Raw genomic sequence first — 22,217 nt, 5'->3', positions numbered from 1 at the left:
ATTACAAAAGTAATTCAAAACATTATCACCTATAGCATGGATTGCCTTGGTGAAATACACCAATGTAATGACAAATACTCTTAATTTGTGCATTACTTTCTACTGGCTAAGGGTTTGCAGAATGAAGGAAGTCAGATTCTTCTCTTTGACTGTTCAAAAACCAGGAGAAGCAGTAGTTTCAAAAATAGCCTCCAACTCCAGCTAGCAAATTTGGAGTGCACAATACAAAGGATGAACACTTCCCACTATAACAATTAAGTCCAGCTAATGGGAACCTGCAGATGATTAGCAATCCTAAAAATTGTCTGCTGTGTATAGAAAGACAAAAACAGCTCAGATCAGAGGTCTGGAGTGAAAGAGCTCTTATGTTCATTGATGCTGCTGAAACAAGTTTATTCAGACTATATTTCTCTAAGGTTCTCAACAGTTTTTTATTGGAGACAAAAATTTGTCTTTATGGAGTAGGCTCAGCTGCTTTTTCCTAGCACATCAGCAGACCTTTATCTGCTGCTTTCCCTGTTGCCACTTCACTGACAGATGTGGGCTGCCCCTCTCATTCATGTCTTCTGTTGCCTGTGGAAAATCTAGGTCCCAGTGAACCATTCACTGGTGGACAACCAGAATATGCAGGCTGCAACACTACCTGGACTCTGCTAATACTCATCCACCTAAAAAGGCAACTTGAATCTTGCCACTGTCCCCACTGACCAGGAGCAAACCCAAAGTCCTGATGTGCTATGCAAAGTATTTGTTCTGCAAACTCCTTGAAATTTAATACAAGAGGAGCATGAAGCCATAAAATTGATGACTGCTCCACCCATCACACATGGTGTTGCAAGAACACCTCTAACTTTAAAGAGTCTGGTAAGAACTCTGACAAAAGTAAAAGGTGGTTTTTAAAAGAGCTGCCCTCACTCTGAGGTTGCAGAGTGTGAGGCTTATTAAATATTAAGGCCAGACAAATTGCAAAGATGTCAACAAGACTCAAAACTTTGCAATCCAATACTGACAGGCTGAGCAGTTACTGTGGTATCCTCATCTAATATTGCTGTAGATTTTGCAAAAGGCATGAGTGCATAAAAATAAATTTGATTTCTTTTTTTTTTTCAGACAAGGATTATTTCTGTCAGAACAACATTTTACAGTTCCAGTTTCTGAGGTAATGTCTCATAAAAGCAAGACATGTTCTATATAAAAGATTTTTAAATATATATATATATATTATATATAAAAAAGATTTTTAAAGAGGATTTAAAAAAAAGTCAAAACTTTTAAAATTAAAAAAGATTAAAAAATAAAAAGTGACAATAGTAAGAGCAGCTTTTTAGCTGTTAAAAGAATCACTTCCTACACTAGGAAGAAAAAGCAAAATAAAGTTATATTTCCAAAGAGGTTTCCATTACAATTCTACCATTCGTTATGAAAGATTAAAACCAATTCTGTATATTTAGCTAGCTTCCATACTTACCTTGATCAAAACTACAGTACTGACTGACAGGACACCAGAAAACCCACGGGGCAGGGAGGGCACTGAGACAAAGCTCAGAGAGTGAGGAAAAGGGCTGGGTGATGGCAAACTGACTGACAACAAAGCAAAGAAAAAAACACCTCCCAAGAAGCAAAGTGCAAAGAAGCTGTAGCCAAAACTGCATGGAGCTGCATCCCCTGGCTTCTCTTTTCCCTCCGTCACGGGTTTCACTGCTTCATCTTCACTCCAATAGCATGTTTCTGTACAGAACACAATTTTCTAAAGCAAACTGAAGTGTCCCACTCTGCAGAAGCAGCACAATATACTTAATTCCAGTTTGCTTTAGAAAATTGCTCTCCACTCCCAGAAATCAGCAGGCAGAACATGAGAACACTGTGCTGGGTTAGACAGCTCAAACAAAACCCAGCCTCATCCAACACAAGCCTTGGATTTACTGTAAGATTAGCCTTGCTGCACCTCACAGAAGGTTGCTGTGCACTACGATCGTGTCAGGTTTGTGGAAATTTGTCAAGGATACCAGCAAGGTGGGTCTCTTCCAAGAGTGACAAAGCCTTACAGCAAAGTCATGCTGTCTGCAGAGTTAGATTCCAGGCTTGAGCCTGTAAGAGCTACCAGGTGATGCCAACAACCACCACCTGTCCCTTTTCACCAGGGGGCACAACTTGGCATTCTTGAACAAGTAAGTATTTAAGGCTTTAGTTGAGAAGAGGAGTAGGCTTTCCAAGTTTCATTCATACATGAAAACATATGTGGGAGCACGAAAAAAAGAAAATCCTAATTGCAGGCATCAAAAAGGAACAGCTGAAAGCTGCAGTGAATACTTTAGACCTTGTTCCTTGCCACAGCTCCTCACCTGCAAGATGAAGTCATAGCACTGCTCTGCAAATGCATCTCAGGGTTTAATGATTGTGTGAACCCCAGGAGTAGGCATCACATTCCCAAAGAATAGAAAGAAGGAAGAAAAGCATGTTACATGATAACAGATGGATATACCACATCCAAGCTCTCTGCTAGAGGCTAACAGACGCCACCACCAGTAAAATAGGCCTTTCAAGTCAACTGTTCCAGGTGATCTTCTCTTTTGGATACACTATCTCCAACAGTATCTAGGAGTTGTTCCTCACTGTTGCTGGAAACACAATATCCTTGAGTCTAAGATAAAGCACAAGCTGGACTAGTGCAGCTGAAGCACAGGCGAGGTATGGTGGCACAAACACACCGATGCACTTTCTTAGAACGAACAGAAGCAGTGCACAGGTCCATCTGGTACACTTTCAGAGTATGACAGTCATTATTTTTACAGTATCCAGAGCTGGTGAAATATCCTAGAAGTCCACATGAACATGGGATATAGCAATATTGGACATTGTTATTCAATTTCCTGTGCCAGAAGCAGCATGGAAGCTGGTTCATACAAAGATACTGTACAGTCCAGTTCCTTCAGTGTGGCCTGTCAAAAGCATCAAGTAGGAACATGAAAAAATTTTATCTGTGACATGGCTACAGTAATATAAATCCAGCCTGACAGATAACAGCTGGGCAACTGATTTCTACAGAAGTGCAAATATTCAATTAACAACATCTCTGAGCAATTATCACAGATGTCCTGATGTCAGGAAATACAGTCACACCATCTCCTGTCAAACCAGGGAACACACGTATATTAGCAAAGAGCTGCAAAAAAGCACACCATGTGCTCAAGTCTAGCACTAGCAAATATCCTGAAGATGGCAAGTACATAGAAAATAATTTCACTGAAAAGCTGAAGAAAACAGTGTTCAAAATATGCACCTAGGTGGCTCATCACTGTGTCTTCATCAAGTGAAAATCTTTTCCCCATTGCTTGCTTTCTTTCCTCTCTCCCTCTCTCTGAAACAGCTGCTGTCTTCAAGCCCTTAGTCTTCTATTCAAAGGCCTTCATGCAAGAGCTGTCAGTAACAAACTACCAATAGCCAAATACTGTTCAAAGATGACTGTCTTCAAAAAGCACCACTAACATTCACCACTTCAGTAGCTGTATCAAAGTCTGGCTATATTTGCTTGTTGACTCAACCAGAAGAAATTCCATAGTGAAATCTCAAAGGCAAGAAAATCTGCTTCAGACCAGAATATTAATACTCCATGCAATAAATGACACTCACTGAAGTGCTGTATTTTTACTACATATATTTGGTTTGTGCAGTTGCTAAACCAGCTACTGCCAATGGAATCAGAAGCCCTAGGCAGTCAAAGACGTGTCTGTACCAGACACACTACTCACACATACCCTCCAAAACACTTAACAAACAATTTCACTCAAATTCTCTATTTTAAATTACATTGTACTAGTTCCATAAATCCTGTGTTTTATCTATTTGAAGTGTTGGTTGTAGTTGAATCAGATTGTTAACATGAGATATACCTAAATTGCTCCAGTGATGAAGCACTGGGAAGTGCTGCATGCTACTTGAAAGTACAGCAACTGCCCAGTGGTAATTTATTCCTGATTAACGTCTTATGCAGAAGAGACTTATCACTGAGGATAGAACTGCTAAAGTGCTTTATCCAAACATCATGGGGGAAAAAAAATCTGCATTTACCAACCCCTACCCCATCAAGGGCAAATTGGAATCTGAAGGCACACAGCTCTTGGTCACAGTACTATTTATATTTGAGAAACACAGGGAACATTTCAGAGACCAGAGTTAACTCCGATCTTTAGCCAGAACAGCAAAGTGTTCCTTGTTCAGTGCTCCTGGCATAACACAGTGCAGCATTCCACTCAGAATTGCAAGCACCCTTTTGATAAAGCTTGTCTGATAAGATAAGCACAGCTAGCAATGAAAAGTAGAATTAAAATCTAAAATTACAAGCTTTCAGTGAGAAATAAACAAATCAATCATACTTAGGAAGACAGACAGCATGAGCTGTACTAGTACCTTGGATGATATACCCTCTTTGAGTACTGTGCATTTAATAAAAAGAGTATGTTACCCAATGCTAACATTTTTTTCAGCCCAAATACTCCACAATATACTGACAACTGAATAAATGCCCGGGACAATCTGCCCATTCATGGCCACTGGAGTTCATCATTCCTATTTATTCTTCATCCTTTGCAGATGCAGTAATCCTTATGAATGCAGGCTTTCTTCCGATTGTAAAGAATGGCAATAGGGCCATAATGAAAATCAATCCAAAGAAAATCCAAGCTTTCAGAGCATGCCCTGAAGATTTGCTGATCTGTACAATGATCAGCTAGAAAACATACATATTACAAACAAAACAGGAAAATGGTGGAAACAGAGTAAAAACCGTTTATGAAGCACTGCATTCTTTAAATGTTGTATTTAAAAAATCACATGTGCTTCTGTATGAATAAAGTTTTTTCATAGTACTTTCCCTCTCAAATATGCAGAAGGACTACCTTTCCCCATTCCTTTTTATTTAGGTAACATGCAGTAACATGCAGAAAGAAGGAATGACAAAAATAAAGAGAGGTTACAGATATGCTGAAACATTGCTGCAGGTATTGTGGAGCTTTCTGCTGCTTCTGTACAAAAGTATGTTCATGTCAGGTCCTGGCAATTATGTGTTCTGAAGCTGCAACAATTAAAATAGCTCTTGAGAAAATAAAAATTATTGCTGCAATGCCTATTCATGCCAAGGACCTCAAGAGAATTACTGCTTCAGTGAGCCTTTCCTCACTAGCAGGCAAATCAGCTTCACAGTGCTTTTGCTAGAGCCTAACACAAATTAAAAAAAAAAATTCTCCCAAATTCTAAAAATAAATTACACAATTGCAAATGTAATCCAGTAAAAAGATTTTTTTTTGTTGTTTTTGCTTTTAGCAAGCTCTATCAATTTAAGCAAGAGGAATTGTTATGAAATATGAGCAGGTTAAGCAACAATAAATGGGAGATCAAATTGGATAACTGCTCCTTACAGTGAAGTGTTACCTATCTGTTAGACTCGGGTATAGAGGACCAGTTTTGGGATTGGAGCTCATTATCCTGAGAAAGCAAATAGACTCTTCAGCCTACCATATTCTTCTGGAATAAATAGCTGTAATATTTCAAAAGGAACAACACGACTTTGGGGATGAGCACAGCATTATCATTTTTACCATAATGTTTCAGGCATGAGATCCAGATGGGTGCAGGAGAGAGTGTCATATTTGTTATGATAGCAAAGCACTGACAAAAGGTGTGCCCAATTGCTCATGCTAAATGCTGACAGACTGAACTGCCAGATCACTGGGAAAACAGAGTGTCAGGCTGCCAAGATGTAGGCCACAAACATAACAATTCAGAAAAAAAATTGGCAGACAATATCATTACATATATTAAATTTACATAGTAATTATCCTGCATAATGACTGGTCACTACTAAAGTATTTGCTTTGAGGACTGGATTTAGTTTTGATTACTCTCTGAGTAAAAGACCATATTTTCCAGCAGTCTAAGTGGAAAATTTACCATTAAATTCAACTGAAAGTTAACAAGTTGTGCCACAATCCTTCTGCCACAGCAGTAACTAAAAATTTTCCCCAAATAAAATGGAAATAAAGGACTGAAAAGATCTTGCAACATGAGCAATGCACACAATACCCAATATTAAGATACTTGTGGCAAACACCAACACCCCACAAGGCATGAAACCCCAGGAAACTCCCCCATTTACTGTTTTATCAATACTCAGGCACCCTTAAAAAAAAAAAGTCACCTCTTTTTATAATTGTTGACTAGAAAAAAAAAGGCCAGAAGGAATCACTGCACTCCTCTGTGCCAGGTTAAGATTCAGCCATGGGGAAGGGCACTCCAGCAGCTCTGCACTCCCTAACTCACACTCACACCTCTCCCGCAAGAGACTGGCAGCCTTCTTTGCACGGCTATTATAAAGAAAAATGTGTGGATGTGTTGCAGGCACAGGTAAGACATGCAAAGTCAAATCATGTTTAGCTGGGGCCCTGTGTGATCATCACAAGAGCAAAGAGCACACACAGCATCAACTGCTTCAGAGTAGAGGTTCTGCTTTTCCTGGAACTGTAAAGACAAGGCTGATGGAAATCACTGAGTAAGGACAGAATCACAGCTCATGATCTGATTCAGCAGTGAGTTTCCCAAGAAATCTTGAGCAAACTTTTCCTGTTGCACATCAGACCTAGTATTATTTTCCATTTTTAAGAGGCAAAAAATAAAATGAAAAGGTTTTACAATGCTTCAATACTTGGTATTTCATGGAACTGTAAATACACACTTTTTTTTCTATCCCATATAAACAGTAATAAAAACTGGGTTCTAGCTTCAAGCTAATGAGCAGCATCAGCCCAACTATTTCCCTACTCCCTGCTATCATGCTATTCCTGTAGGTGTACCAAGCAAGGAGGAATACAAAGAAAAAAAGCAGCAGCATAAACAGATGACTAAAAACACTTTTAAGGGCTGAGTAATTTACTTGTGGTGGTTCACAGATTGTGCAACTGCCATTGACTTCTGAAAACCTTTGTCACTATATACCTCAACATCCTAACCCCAGTCCCAGCCAGGAACCCCCTACTTAGTTAAGTTCCTAAGAGAAAGTGTTCTTTTTCAGAATTCCCTATTTATTATCTCAAAGATTTGAGGTTACTGGACTGTGACCCACAGACTAAACAGAAAGGTCAAACAAATAGTACAGGAATATAACAAGGAAAACTAGACTAGTACATCAGAATATTTTTCTTCTTTGCAGAAAACTTCTAGTTCTTTAGCCAATGATTTGCCACCCCTACTAAAACTCATATTCCTTCCACCCCCCCCCCCCCCAATATTTCTGTCTTCCCATAATCAGCATCGCAGTCCATTTCAATGAGCCTGACTGAGTCCTCTGCCTTCATCTCTCTCTGCAGACACAATTCAGCCAAGCATTCCTCCTTGTTGCTGCAGCAATCTGTTCTGCAACCTCTGGCCAGGTTAGATGACTTCTTCAGTACTGGCTGAAGCTTACAAGACTGCTTGATTCTTGAGCCCATCAAATCCTAAGTCATAGATAAATTTTTCTGGCCAGTACAACCACTTGTCTAACAGAACATGTCCTGCAAATGTGATATCCCAGTAGTAACTGCCAGTCCAAGGAATTTGGTCAGTTCGAGTTTCAGAATGAAAATTAGCTTTGTTCCAGACATTTAAAAAATGTGATAGTTTTCAAATTAATTCTCCTTAACTTTGAAGCCAAGCGTTATGGAATGGCATATTGCTGCTAACAGAAATAACCAACACCTTTGTAACAGCTCTAGAACACCTTCCTGGCTGTACCAATCCACTGCCTCCAAACCTCATAAAGCCCCTGTTTGAGCAGGAAATTCCCGTAAATCTGTGCTTGTCAACAAGCTGCTGCTTCAAGCCTCTCAACCAGTAAGGCAAATACAATGTAACAGGAAAACCACATACAATAAGAGTGGTTAAATTTAGGAGCATACCTAACTATTAACTTAAGATGTATCAGTCATATATTTATCTCAGCATATGATTCACAGACTTTATATTCTCCACACAACATACAGTCAATTTATGTATCAGGACAATACAAAAAAGAACCTAAATTATAGCTGACAAGTGTTTCTGGTGTCATTTAAAAAACACCACATCCACATGTAAAATGGTATATTTTTCTATACTAAATCAAATGCAAAAGAATACTGTTTCCAATCAAGTGAAGCATCAGAAATCTGCCTCTGTGCTCAGACAGAGTATTACACAAGAACAGGCTATTCTGGAAAGTAAGCAATTTAGCTCTGAGGTGTGCATGTTATGTGTGGGCGCACACACATGGGTCAAATGTGATCTGTTCAAGGATCAAAAATGCCAGGCACATGTTGCATCATTGGGATTCTAGCACCTTGATATAATTACAATAGCTCCAATTGTTGTTCTTATGCATTGCCCTTTTCTGCATTTAAGTGCTCCGAGATCTTGGAGGCTGTAACTTAGTGAAAGACTGTTTGTTTGGGTTTTCTTTTTACAAACTTGCTATAAATTTGTTACTTATAAATGTTACAAATTAACTCAAATTTCCTAGCTGACTGCTCAAGGAAAATTCTATAACATAACCCTAGTGGTAATTTGTCTCAATGGTCCAAGTTTTCTTCACATAGCTATGAAATCCATGTGTTGCATGCATTATGAGTCAAAATTTAAACCTTTTTTTAAAATATAAGGGCTAAAAATTGTTCTTGACACAGTCTATTAGCAAGTTAAAAAATGTTAGTTTGATTCTTGTTATGATTAAGTGGTCCTAGAGATAGTGGCATCTAGCTTTCACTTTACTGAGGGCAGCTGAGAACACAGAAACAAAGCAAGAGAGCACCAGGGGAAAAAAGTTTCTTGTAATACAGATAGCAGAAGTTTAATCTGAACAGAATTCTCCTGTGCCTTGAGAACCAGAACATCAAATGAGCCAATGTTATGAAATAAAATGAAAATGAAATTATGAAATGAAAGCCTGGACTGTAGATGTACAGAAAGACACAGGAATTCATGCCTTACACACGTTACCTAGAAATAACTTCCACAGCTTAAACAGCTTACAAGGCACAGATAGTTTCATTAGCAGTCAGGGAAACCAGTTTCAGTGATGAAGACTGTGGTAGCAGGAGGAAGATAAAATGACAAGCTATTTCAGTCATTCTGATATCGAGCCAATCCTTGCATTCCCATGAGGCAGGAAAGTGAGCAAAGGCTTTTCAGTTTAGACTGGGGGGGAAAAAGTAGGTCTGATGTATGGAGAGGAATCCAGGCTGTCAGCTTTAAAATAAGCTATTGGATGCACTGTGGAGAGAGACAAAGTAACAAGGAGAAAGTGCTAGGAGATTTCCACAAAAAGCAGGCAGTCAGCATAATACAGTTTCTAGGAGAGCTAAAACACATGACAATAGTAATACCCACAGGAACCATTGGAGAGTAAGGCTTATGTGTCAGCATCACGAGAATGAAGGAAAAAGAGCAAAAGGAGGCCAAAAAAATTTTATAGACATCATGCTCCAAAAATTGTGGGAGTCTCTACTTTCTCTTAGAGCTGTGATAGAGGTAGCACCTAATGCAGAAAAACAACTTGTGACCTGGTGACAGAGGAATAAATACAACCTCTGACTTTGGCAAGTGAGCTTAGCAAACCAAATGCTTCAGAGGAAAATTTTAGGGTGGTTTGTCTGGTTTTTATTTTAAGAACATAACTATAAGTTCAAGCAGTATGTAGAAGATTGAGATCCTGATGAAGGACCTTAGCTTTCACAGGCTAAGGATAGAGTGATCATAAATGCAGAGTAGATCATGCTTACATCTCCTGCCCCAGCCTTACAGTCTTTACAAGAGAAGCTATATCATATGTACAAACAAAAAATAATTCAAAGTTTCCCCTATCTTGTAATTAGGATTGACAAAAAAAATATCTAACAACATAAGCACCTGTTATGATGACATTAGATATTTTTATTTGAAGTACAGAGAGAAAAAATATGTAACTGTCCCATCTTATATACTTTGGAAGAGATCCTGAAACCATTAGGATCAAAACATGAAAATGTTGAAATAAGTAGACTCAAGCATTTGCCAGCAAAAGCAATAAACCCTTTTTATGGCCCCCTGAGGAAATGGGGGACATAATCAAGTACTAAGTATCACCAAGATATCTATGTTGACATTTCTCTGTTTCATGCAGGCACATGTATAATCAGAGTGAGCTGCAATTATATTTTGTTACTGCAGCTTAACAAGCAGATCAACATTAGGAAATCACCCACTAACTCTTCCATCATGCAGTGCTGAGGAAAAGATTAATTTTATATCTATGTACCTCTGTAAAGATAATCAGAAAGAGATTGTGTGTGCACACACCTTGCTTTAACACAAGTGAACATGGTTGAAAGAAGGTGAAAAGTCTCTAGATTAAAAAATCAACTTCATAAACAAATTTTTGCCAAGTCAAACATACTACTGTGCAGAGATCAAAAGGAATAAAGGTTAGCCTGAAACAATGTCCTGACACTCAGTTGCCCATAAAAAAGTTGATACCAGCATTAAGGTTATTTCACACACGCCAACACATCTTCAAAATATTCATCTTCTTCCAAAAAGGATTCACTGTAACCTATGTCTGGTGGAATATATACCCTGTAAGACTCTAGTATTGCAGATAGGTATGACAAAGCCACACCCTTTATGCTCTATGCAGAGTATAAAGATGACTCTCAAAGCATAAATCTTAAAGACAAACCAAACAAGAAGTGCCCACTTGAATTTTGTGAGTCAGGAGAAGATGCTATAGCCAACCCTGCCAGTCATGTCTGTGGAAGGTCACTTACAGTCAGCCTCCTCTTCTCTTAATTTATAACATTACACAATAATCAACCAAATTACAAAAGATAACTCAGGAGAAACAATTGGGTGGCACTTTGCCAACAGAAATAACCCTCTACACTAGTTTTCTTCTTCCATATTATTCCTGTATTTTCCAGATAGTGCAAAACTGCAGTGTAGCCAGTGATGCCAACTCCACTCACTACTTCAATTCTTCTGTTAATACCCTTTCCTTCCAGCTAGCCAGGGAACCCTCTGTGTTTGCCACTTTGAACTCTTCTAGGGAGCCTAACTTCTAAAGGATACTTTGAAAGCATCAATTACACAGCAAGGCTAAAATCCAATTAAAATAAGTTGGTATTCACTCACTAAGAAGGCATTTTAAGAACAGTCAGGTTTTCCCATGGATAAGGAAAATCTTCTCAGGAGAAAGGCCATTACACAAACAGTAAATGCAATGAAGACTGTCGCAAAGGAATGAGAAACAGGAATGATTGTGCAGCAGTAAAACAACAACAGAGAGGTATATGGCACTTAAAAATGCGGGTCCCCTTTCACTACTGAAGGACTCAAAATCAAGTGCTAAGAAGTATATATGTGGGGGAAATAATTTCTTAGAATTATTGTGGAAGCATATAGCACTCATTGCAATGGATTCTGAGTAAAACCCAAAAGCTAGTCATATCCATGTGTGACATTGGCTATTTTTAAACTATTATCAGTTACAACATCTTTCTGTTAGTACCTCATATTCAAAGCAACAGCAAAGGTTAACAGCAATTTCCACATTTAATCCAGTTCTTGAATTAATGGAACAGCCTCCAAGCCTCAGAAGCAATAACTATGTTCCCAGTGTTGGCACTTCTGGTGGACACAGTGTGTCCTGCTGCAGAGCTGACACAGGGAAGACTCTCACATACAGGTGACACCAAGCCACAAAAGCAGCTCTCTCATCACCTAGCTACTGATGGCAAGAGGTGCAGGTGCATACACCACCCTTCCTTTACAGCCAGCACGTTAAAGACTGTCATCTTATGCACAGACAAGTTAATTGCCTTTTAGAATACATTTGTAGTGTGTTCCTTTGTTTCCATCCCTGTTTTTGTTAAGAATAGTCCCCCGGTTTCATAATAAAAGGAGTAGGTGAACATGCCACACTTAGTCTAAAAAAATCTCCTCAATCCTAACTTATTTTTTTAAGTCAAAGTGAGGAGTGAAGACAGCTATGGAAAGGCATGGCATTCTGAATAAGCAGACCACTTTATTTAAACATTTCCACAAATCCAGCACACCAAGATGCGCAGCTTTCTTGTTCAAACTCCCCTCACCAAGGTGCTTACAAGGTAACAGAAGAGGAACCAGTAATACATTCAATAACACTTAAAAAATGCATCAGGTATTCTGGTGGCTTCAGCTGACTTTAAAGCCATCTACTACAGACCTGCTTCAACAAGGAAGAGGCTTTTTGGAAGAAGCTACAGACAGATACCTTCCCTCCAGTGTGTCATCAGGGCCAGAACCCTCCCATGGCAGCAGATCTACGCCATTGCTGAGCCATCCAGGGGAGCAGTGCAGCCAAACCCACAATCACCACTGGAAGCAGTGCTGTACCCACAAGAGCTCTGCCAGGAGAGGGTGTGATCTTTCTCCATGCATCACTCACACACACATCTGTACCAAGAAAAAATGAAGAGCTTCCACACCACCTTTAAAAAGCAACAAGGGGTACCAAAGCCATGAAGAAAGAACAAGAAACCACATATCTCCTCTGGCTAAGAGCAGAGTTCATCTCCTCAACTTTAATTTAGAGGGAGTCTTCAACTCTTTCTTCCCAGTAAAAGAAAAATAAACCCAACAGTTTCTTCTACCATAGCTCTCAAGGCCCTTTAGGCACTTCTAAAGTAAAGTGATCTTTCTGATCACAGGATATGGGAAAAAAAACCTAAACCAACAGTTTCCCACAATTTTGCTTTTCTCCCTTCACACTCTGTTAATTGCAGGCTGAAGTGCTTCTTAGTAGGGGAGAAAAAAGCAGTGCATTTTAGCTAAATTAGGTATCTCTGTTAGACAGAAAAAAATCTGAACTGCTGAGAATGACTGCCTATTCTTTACATTAGTAAAAAATCCTTCAACAAAAATGCTCTTCTAAAAAAACTGCTTGTATCACATTCTTTTAACGTAGACGCCACTTAGTGTAAAGCAGGGTGAGAAAGGCTATATTCAGTATTTAATGGGGATAAAGCTTTAATCCCGAGTCACAAATAAGTACTCTCTGTTGGGGGGGAAAAAAAAAAGTAAGTCTACAAGCTGATATTTCTGGCTGTCAGCATGGAAACAACAGACTCGAGTTAAATACTGAGGCTCTCTCTTGAACACACAGGGACAGTTCAGCAGCCCAGTGCTGGAGTCACAGCATTCAGCATGAAAGCAAGGAGAAAGCATCCATGGTATACAAATCCTGTTAAAGGCCTAGATAGGAACTGCAAAATATTTTTACTTCTGTCCCTTAACAGGCCAGGATACATAGTTCTGGACTGCAAACTGTGTTCTCTTTTTTTTTTTTTTTTTCCTTTAATAATGGTGGAGCTGAGGTTCCAGCTTCAGCTATCTGGTTTCTAAATCAGTTGAGGGTGAAGCTGCCACCTCTACCTAATGGAAACAATGGTTGTTCAGACAGCAGCAGATGGGGGTGAAAATAGCTCCGTACCAGAAGCAATGAAAAGGTTTCACCCAACTCTAAGACGTTCTGAACTATTCTGCAGAGCTGATTGGTAAGGGAAACCCAACTTTCAGAAGGCAGGAGTGGAGGAAAGGGCTGCTATGCACCCACAAAGCAAGGTTGGAGGAACTAAGGACAAAAGGATCATGGCTAGCTGGACCATGAAAATTTTCTGTCACAGGGAATCAAGCCTTCCCATCTCTGCATCTACATGCACTGCCGGAAGCTATCAAGGCTTGGAGTCAAGGCCAATCCCTTGGGAAGGGAGAGTTTGTGTAAGTCAGAGGCAAGGCTGACATCTGCTTCCAGTTGTACTGGAGGCACACAGAGCAGAGGTCTAGAGCTCTCTCTAATCACTCTGTTAGTGAGCCCAGGACATGCAGTACTTTATAAAGGTGCTTCACAAGTTGCACAGATACTCCTAAATGGTGCCCAGGACTGCCTGTACAGGTGACCCAGAAGAACTTCCTGCTGTGTGGATAATTGCTTTGGGTGAAGGTAATTTAAGCGTTCAGGTATTCTAATCTTTCTATAGTACAGGAATTGAGACAGGTTTATTAAAGATACACTACAAAGGAATACACAGCTATGGCCACTCCTGTTCAGCAAAACATTTCAAAATTAAATTTCTAAAAGAACGGCAACTGAATTGTTCATTCTGTTTGAATGACCAATTACAGTGCATTACAGAAAATTTACAGTGCAGTATTGTGAAATCCAGAGATAAGATTAAACACTAGTTGCCACATAGATTTTTATTAACACAGCCAAGGAAACTTTCCCTATCACCTTTCTATGACCATCTTTAAAACAAAGGCCTACTTTACCAGACAAAAAGGAAACAGGTGAGAACCCAGGCCTCTCTCCCATCTATCTCCTGCCAAAAACATACACCCCTAAAGTAAAGAAGCACTGAGATGGGGACACCATCAGCATCTGAAAAGTAATTCTGGGCATTCTGTTGGACTTGATAACTTTTATATACTCCTTCATCTTCTCCTTTTCTGTTTTCTCATCTGCAACAAAAGCAGAAGTTACTAGAGTTGCTGTAGATGCTCTGCATCTACAGAGCACTTCCATCCTTGTGCTCTTTCAGGGAGAATCATGGGCAGACCTGTTTAGAGACATATTTCTACTGCAAAGTAGCGAAGAAAAATTGGAAGTGGTTCCAAAAGAAATTTTCTGAAGTGGACAAAGGAAAAATCTCAAGCTCCTATGGGGCCCAGACATGTGCAACATTAAATTATCATGGAAGCAGCTCACTCTGACAAGCTTGTGTGCCAGACATCAGGTCACCTCCACTCAGCACACTCCAGCCAACACAACCAGAGCACTCACACAGGAGCAGAAGGCAGGCAGGATGTGAGCTCTGTGGTATTTCAGATCTGGCATCTGTTTGTGATAACTTTCTAATTCAGATGAGAATTACGGTTCATGCAGAGGAACACCTTCCCCCCTTCAGCCTCTGTGCGGTTCCTAAAATTGCATGGTGCTGCAGAGCAGTACTAACTTTAACAGCCAGGTGTGTCACCAAAGGCTTTCTCATGAGAAATCCAAGGTACTATCCATCTCTTCTTAGGCTTATGCCACAATCAGAGGGTATTCTGTTATTGATTTGACAGAACTTCTCATGAAGATGAAGTTATCAAACATGAAAATGAACTAATTTACCTTAAATAAATACACTACCCTCATAGAAATAAATGATCAAAACCCTCTAACCCACAGAAACAAAGAAAGAAACCAAAAATCCCTACCCTGAGGACTACACATTAATTGTACCCCAAAGATATTTCAGAAACACCAGCAATTATAAGCTATCCAACTACCCCTGCCTAAAGAGCAGATCTGAAATACATGCAGGTTAATAAAAGCTAATTAGCATTTCTTCTAAATTTCTCTCACAAAAATGATTTATAATTTTTCCACCCAGCCACAGGCCATAAAGCAAGCTTACAGAAAAGATTTGTATTACAGTTAAAACATACTGAGCAGCCAAAAAATTGGGCAAGACTCACTTTAAAGACCTGTAACAAAGTGATTTAAAATAATATTCAGGAAGAATAAGCAGGCTGCCAGAGAAAGGATAATGTTCTCAAAACTGGGTGCTCAATTATGATCCTAAATCTGGTATTAGGAGGCTTATGTTGAAGTGGCTTATTAAAAATCAAGACTGACATTATTTTTCTGGCAGTGGAGATGAGTTAGGTCATCTCTAGCATGTGCAGATAAATACTAGAATTCTAACAGAGAGCACTGCAGCCAGATGAGCTAAAAATAGACCTTTTCTTTATCTACTCTGTGGATACAGAAACTTAGTCTGATACGGAGTGTTTACAGAACAGATATAATGTTTTTATCCTGAGGATTTACAGCTTCCCTCTCATTTGTGCTCCTCACAAAGTATTTTTGAGGAGTAGAAGTATTATAATCCTCTTCATATAGTGTTTTTTTTTCATTGTACTCAAGTCCAGTTTGCTTTTACTTTTATCTGCAGCACTAGCACATATGATAGTACTGCAGATATTCCAGAACAAGATATTCCAGAACAACCCCAGAGACAAGAAGGCACCTGATAGGACTGACACCTATGCTGATTCATGGGTGGCCAGTTGCCTGAATTTCCACTTATGAAAAGGGACAAAGTAATTGCCTAGTGGCAGTGACACCACTGGATCTGCCAGGAAACATCTACTTATCCAGGTGGCTGCCTCCTAAGGAGCAGAGTACTGGGGGCCCACCATGACTTCCCACCTCATCCTATTTTTAGCACTAATAGATAGTTGTGCTTTCAGGAATACAAAATCTTTCTTTCACATATTGCCTTGTGATTTTGTGTTTAAGACAGAGTGATCAAACATATGCACTTTAAATACATAAAATAGCTTTTTTAAAAGTGCATTTCTCAGATAGCAAGTTATCAGCAAAATAAAAGCCCATCTATTGGTTTAACCGCTGTCTTTTAAACAGCAAGGAAGGAAGAGGAGACTTAAGCCCAGTTATCAGAAGCGTAACAGAAAGTTACTACAGCACTTTCTGTGTTGTTCTTTTTGCTTTATAGAAAGTCTGTGACATGTTAAAGTGAAGCCAGGTCTCAGCAGACCTTTACCAGCATGGAGGTTAACCATCTTCGGTAGGAACTGAGCCCACTAAACATGTTTCCTAGGATGCTTGCCACAAAAAGGCAAGGTTCAGTTTGTTTGAGAGGAAGATCAGCATGTATTTTGATATAATAAGAGGATTCATTTAGAAAGCAAGTACATTGAGGAACAGTCTATGAAAGCAAAATTACTGAAGTGAGGGCACACCTAGAAAATTTAATACTTTGAGCCAATTACTTGTTTTATGGATGCTGCCTGTGGGGCTGAAAGAGATATAGCATAGTGCTTTTCCTAAGACAAAACTTCAGCATTTGCACATCAAACTGAGAACATAATACCCTTTCTCTGATCAGAAACTGCATGTTAGAACAAACTAATTTGAGCTTAATGAGAGGCAGAGTCTCTCCAGCTGAACAATTTCTTATTTCCCACGCAGCTCATCAAAACACATACCCAAATGCCCTTGATGCCCTGACACTTGTACTGCATGCATTAGCACACCCACATACGCAAGATTTTCAGCATAAACTAAGCTACTGAAACGATCATAAAACACCATAAACGAACTTTCCAAAGGTGACAACACTAGGGTAATATCTAAACATCTTGAATACCACCTTACCCTGCCTCTTTTCCAATCAATACAGACAGTTAATCTACTGTCTCCTGGGCACTCTTCAGCTGCTAAGCATTACCATGCCAGTGCATAACTTACTTATATGCCTAGTTGTTAATTTGTTGGTTTTCAGCAATGAACATATGTGAAGTACACAGCAGTGCAGCAAAGGGATCAGTGACTAAGAGCAAATTGGGATGGTTTAAGAGAAGCATCAGCAGAGGAAAATTCCACTGCTTTGCAAGCAATCACATTGCTCTCAAGAGCAGTAGTACTTATCGGGGAGGAAACGCTTCACTTTCCCACTCCCCTCGAGTGCTGAATTTCTCATGTGTGGTTACCCTCAATATGCTTATCCCGACCAATATCGGGCAGGTGTTTCACATGGTTCAGCAGGAACAGATTCTGCTGCCGAAGAAAAAGTGCCCACAATGTTGATGGCAGTAGCCAATCACCAGCAGACAAATAATTTTTCAAATGGGTGGCTGCTCTCCACCGCAACCCACTATGCTCTGCATAGCAAACTGCGCACTGAATACAACCGTGGAGCTGCCCGCGGAGCGAGGGCTCTGCGTTCCCGGTTCAGGTTCACCTGCCGCCCTCTGAGCCAGGCAGCGACAGTACCAGGGAGAGCAGACAAGCAGCATTAACACTATCCAGCAGAGCCCAGCTCCTCTGGACCATCAGCCCTTTAAACGCAGGGAGACACACAGCTAAGGGATTTACTTTCCCTTTATTCACATCCACCGAGAAGAAGGGACTGGAGTGGGCGAACTCCACTCAGCAAAGCCCTCGTTTCCCCAGGAGGGCTCGGAATTAGCCGCCGACAGGGTCAGTGTCTGGTCAGCGTTACTGAGGTCAGCTGGGATCCACAAACGCGGGCCGCCGGTGACAGCAGCGCACCGAGAGCCAGGGAGCAAAGCCGGAGGCTGGACACGCTCCTTTCCGCGTGGTGCGGCCGCAGCACGGCGAGGGCAGCGCGATGGCGCTTCCCAAAGTCATCTCTGCCATGACGGGCACGGCTCGGCGCTCCATGCTGCTGGAAGCGCGGCCGACGAGCTGCCTTTCTGCGGCGGGGAGAATCACTGGAGCGGCGTTCCCGCAAGCACGGCCCCGGAGGAGGGGCGCACCTTCCCGCAGGACAGCGCTCCGCTGCCACACGGGAGGCTGCGGACCTCGTGTTCCTCCTCAGTGTCCTTCTGTCCCCAACCCCAGGAAAGGCGCCGGCGCGGGGAGGGGATCCAGGAGCACCGGCGGAGACGGTCGGGCTCTGCGGCGAGGGGCTCCCCCTGCCCGGGGCTCGGCCTACCCGGGCGCTGCCGGCCGCAGCGGGTCGGTGCTCCTCCGGCAGAGCGGAGGGGCGCGCCCGGTACCGGGCCCGCCACCGCCCCCCCGCCCCTCCCGGCACCTGCCGGCCCTGACACCGGGGGCTGAGGCCCCGGCGGGACTCACCGTAGATCATGGCCAGGCCGGTCTCGTGGAGGAAGCGGACGCGCCGGTGCTTGAAGAGCCAGATGGTGAGGATGGTGAGGGTGAGGAGCAGGATGAAGGTGAGCAGGCTCACGCTGTCCTGCCGGTGGCTCTCCTCCGCCTCCTTCTCGGTGGCGAGCTCCTCCATGGCGCTGCTGCTAGCGCCGCTCCGCTCCGCCGCTCGCAGCCCCCCGGCCGCCAGCAGGAGCAGCGGGAGCAGCGGGAGCCGGCGGCGCAGGGGCTCGGCCATGGCTGCGGGAGCCGGGATGCCGCGGATCCCCGTCCCACTCCCGCGGCGGCGGCCCACGGGCACTGCCCACCGCCCGCCCGGCCGGCGGGGGAGGGAAAGAAGGACGGCGGGAGGGAAAGAAGGACGGCGGGAGGGAAAGAAGGACGGCGGGAGGGAGCGGCCCCGGCGCCGCCTTCCCCGGCCCCTTAAAGGCGCAGCCCCGGGGGCGCTGGGCTCGGCCCGGCCGCGAACGCTGCTCTGCCGTGAGGACGCGGTGTCGCTGCTTCCCCCGTGCCCGGTCAGCCCCGCCCGGTGCCGCTGTAGGGGTGGGTGAGATTTTTTCCCCCGCCCCCGCGGGGCTGGTTCTGCTCCGGCAGCTCCAGGTGCCGCCTCGGTGGTGCGGGCAGAGCTCCGGTGCCGGTGCCGCTCTCCCTCCCCGCGGTGCAGAGCGAACCTGTGAGCGGCTCTGACACCGGGCCGGTGTTGGAAATCATCACCCCAGAGCCCGCCCTGCCCATGGCCGGGCTCGAGCTGGGCCAGGAGCGGACGGCCCCCGTGAAAGCTGGAAGGGGAAAGCGCTGTCGTTTCTATTTTATTTATTTATTTATTATTTTTTCATGAGACATAGGAAAACTTGCTAAACCCAAATTGCTAACTTGGAGGTTTTCAACCAGGTACATCCTCATGGACATTTGCTTCAAGGAAGCAAGACAATTGTAGGAAATGAACAGAGAGCTAGTCAGCAATTTTCATTTGATTTTTTTTTTCTGAAAAGAGCATACGTTTACTGTTTGAAAATCATCTCGAGTCAGGTGAAGGAAAGAAAAGTCACTTTTTGCAAGCAACCCAAAATCAGCACTTCCTCCTTCAGTTTTTTTAACTTTTAAATGGATCACAACCCCTTTAAAAGATGCAATATTGAGCAGTGAGATTGGTTTGGTTTAAAGAAATGCAAACAGCTGTAAATCTGGGTTGTGTTTTCTTTGGGGGTTTGTTTTTTTGTTTGTTTGTTTGGGTTTTTTTTTTTGTTTGTTTTGTTTTGTTTTATGAGCTTTGGTAGGAGAGTGCTTTGCCTTTGTCTACCAGAGGAATACCCCCCAGTTTCCAGTGGTGGGGTAAGCAGTGCTGACATTGCTGCTCCTGGGGCCTTTCTCCCAGAGTTATTTTCAATCACAACAACTAACACGTATTTTTAGACATTATTTTGCATAAAAAGAAAGCACAATGACTTTGGCCACATCTTTAGTTAGTTACAGGCCAGGTCTTATCTACTTTACTGTTGTGGTCTTTCTTAACATTGTTGTAATGTTTCTGAGGTTATTTATTTGGATGTTCTAGTTAGAAGAACCTTTTTTCCTCTGCTAATGAATCTAGAATTGTCTTTGTGTCACATACTATTTTTCAGAAATTCCCTTTATAGATATTTGAAGATGACAGCTATATAAATCTACACTTTTATTTATATGTAGTCCTTTTAAAAACGGTATTTATGCCACCTCTCTTTAACAACCTTAGAAATCCAGCATCATTAGGTACAATTATATTTAAACATTCTGTTGTGAAGGGCTGAAAGCTCACTTTGATAGTGCCATCATTTGTAAACCTCTTAGAGATGAAAAGAAGTAATTTGCCTTGAAGACCTAGCTCTTAAACCTTTGTGAACCATTAAAAATTACTGCCTCAGGACTGACTTATGTTAAATCTCACATTCAAAATTAACATTTCTGGTATAATGAGAGCATTATACCACTAAATCTTTGCTGTGTATCTTTAGGATATACAATCTACATACAATGCAACATATATCTTTATGACATAACAACTTGCAGTCCTCATAGCAGACTAGAGTTATGTACTGCAGTGTTAAGTATTTGTAATGCTAATAAAGTAAAATAAAAAACAGGATAGCAATGACAGGCTCTCCTCTGTGGGTTTGGTTTTTATGTGTTGCATAGTGCTGGGCAAAGTGTGTCACTACTTGATGGCTCTTTTTAAGGAGAAAATTTCCATGTATATTGTCATTTTATGCACCTCTTATCTGAGCTGCAGTGAGGGTCTTAAACTACTTTTAGCCAGGTCTTCCGCCAGTAACCTGTGTTTTTTTCTTCTGCAGTTCACTACATATTATGCCGCTTTCTCTCCATGCAACAATGAGAAATATTCAGGCAATTTTTTTTAATACTTAAGGATAATAGACAAATTTTCCTTTCTCTGTTTTTGGTTGTGTTTTTTTGTTTGTTTTTTTTGGTTGGTTGGTTGGTTTTGGTTTTTTTTCCCAGTTGACCTCTGTTGTTTATGGAGGAAAGCATTCATCCATAGTTTGATGTGTCAGTGCTACCATCAGCTCAAGCCTTGAACTCCCACTTTTGCATTTACCCAGCTTTTTCACTGCTGTCTTGCCACTGACCCTTGTACAGGTATTACCTTGTCCTAGGAATCTTTCCCCAGTTATTTTTATCAAATTAAATAACAAAATAATGTTCACAACTGTTGTGTGCAAAAGTGAGTACAGCTTATTCTTTCTCTGGACTGTGTGGGTGTAAGTAAATCCTGTATGTAAAAATGGTGATGGGAGCATGATTGTTTCTGTCTGTGTAGAGCATCAAAGTTTAATAGTGAAATAAGTGACTTCTCTTTGACTGAGTGTTCAATCTAATGAGTTGTTGCCAGGGAACTTGGTATGCAGAGTGTATTTGGGTCATACAGGCCAAAACTTGCTCTCTCTTTACACTTATGGATTGGTATCATGGTGCATAAATACTTAAACTGATTCAAGAAGCATCATCTAGAGTGTATGCTACCAACTAAGGAAAAAAGGTATCAAGTTGAGCTTCTTTATATGCCTCTGTAAACCAGGCTGCATCCTTGTAAGAGAGCCAGTTCCTCGCAGTGGTGTAACTCCCAGGTCTCCATGCTGTTTTCTGTCCATTAGCAACGTCAGTAATCTTACCTCAAGGGGTAGCTCCACCACTATATTAGCCCTGCAGTTACAGCTTTTGTTCCAGACTTTTCTTGGCAGGCCTCCACCTGCCTTCCCAAACTGTTCTGCACTGAAACTTCAGTGCTCTACAGGTGGGACTTCTGCCTGACAGCCGCCACATATGTTGCAGAAGCCAGCCTGCCTGCTTAGCAAAACTATAATTTGATTCTATTCCTGCTTTCTTTCAATTTGTTAGTTTTGATCTGGACCCAGGCAGAGGTCTTTGATCTGCTTGCTCTTTGAGAGGCTCTTCTTGAGGCAGAAACAATGAGATGCACTTTGGGAGATGGAAGGCCAAA

General features: G+C 41.7%; 1 protein-coding gene across 2 annotated transcripts in view; it reads right to left on the bottom strand.

The window, feature by feature from the left end:
• SLC9A7 (solute carrier family 9 member A7) overlaps positions 1 to 19,031 on the bottom strand; it is a 70,478-nt gene extending 51,447 nt beyond the window's left edge. For both annotated transcript variants that reach the window (XM_062487847.1, XM_062487848.1), the window contains exon 1: positions 18,692 to 19,031. In XM_062487847.1, coding sequence (XP_062343831.1) covers positions 18,692 to 18,959 — 268 coding nt within the window. In that variant the 5' untranslated portion in view covers positions 18,960 to 19,031. The remainder of the gene's footprint in view (positions 1 to 18,691) is intronic.
• Positions 19,032 to 22,217: the final 3,186 nt, after the last annotated feature.

The sequence above is a fragment of the Cinclus cinclus genome, chromosome 2 (genome assembly GCF_963662255.1).
Source record: "Cinclus cinclus chromosome 2, bCinCin1.1, whole genome shotgun sequence".
Classification (NCBI taxonomy): Eukaryota; Metazoa; Chordata; class Aves; order Passeriformes; family Cinclidae; genus Cinclus; species Cinclus cinclus.
Note: the sequence above shows the minus strand (reverse complement) of the source record. Positions and strands in the feature narration are given on the sequence as shown.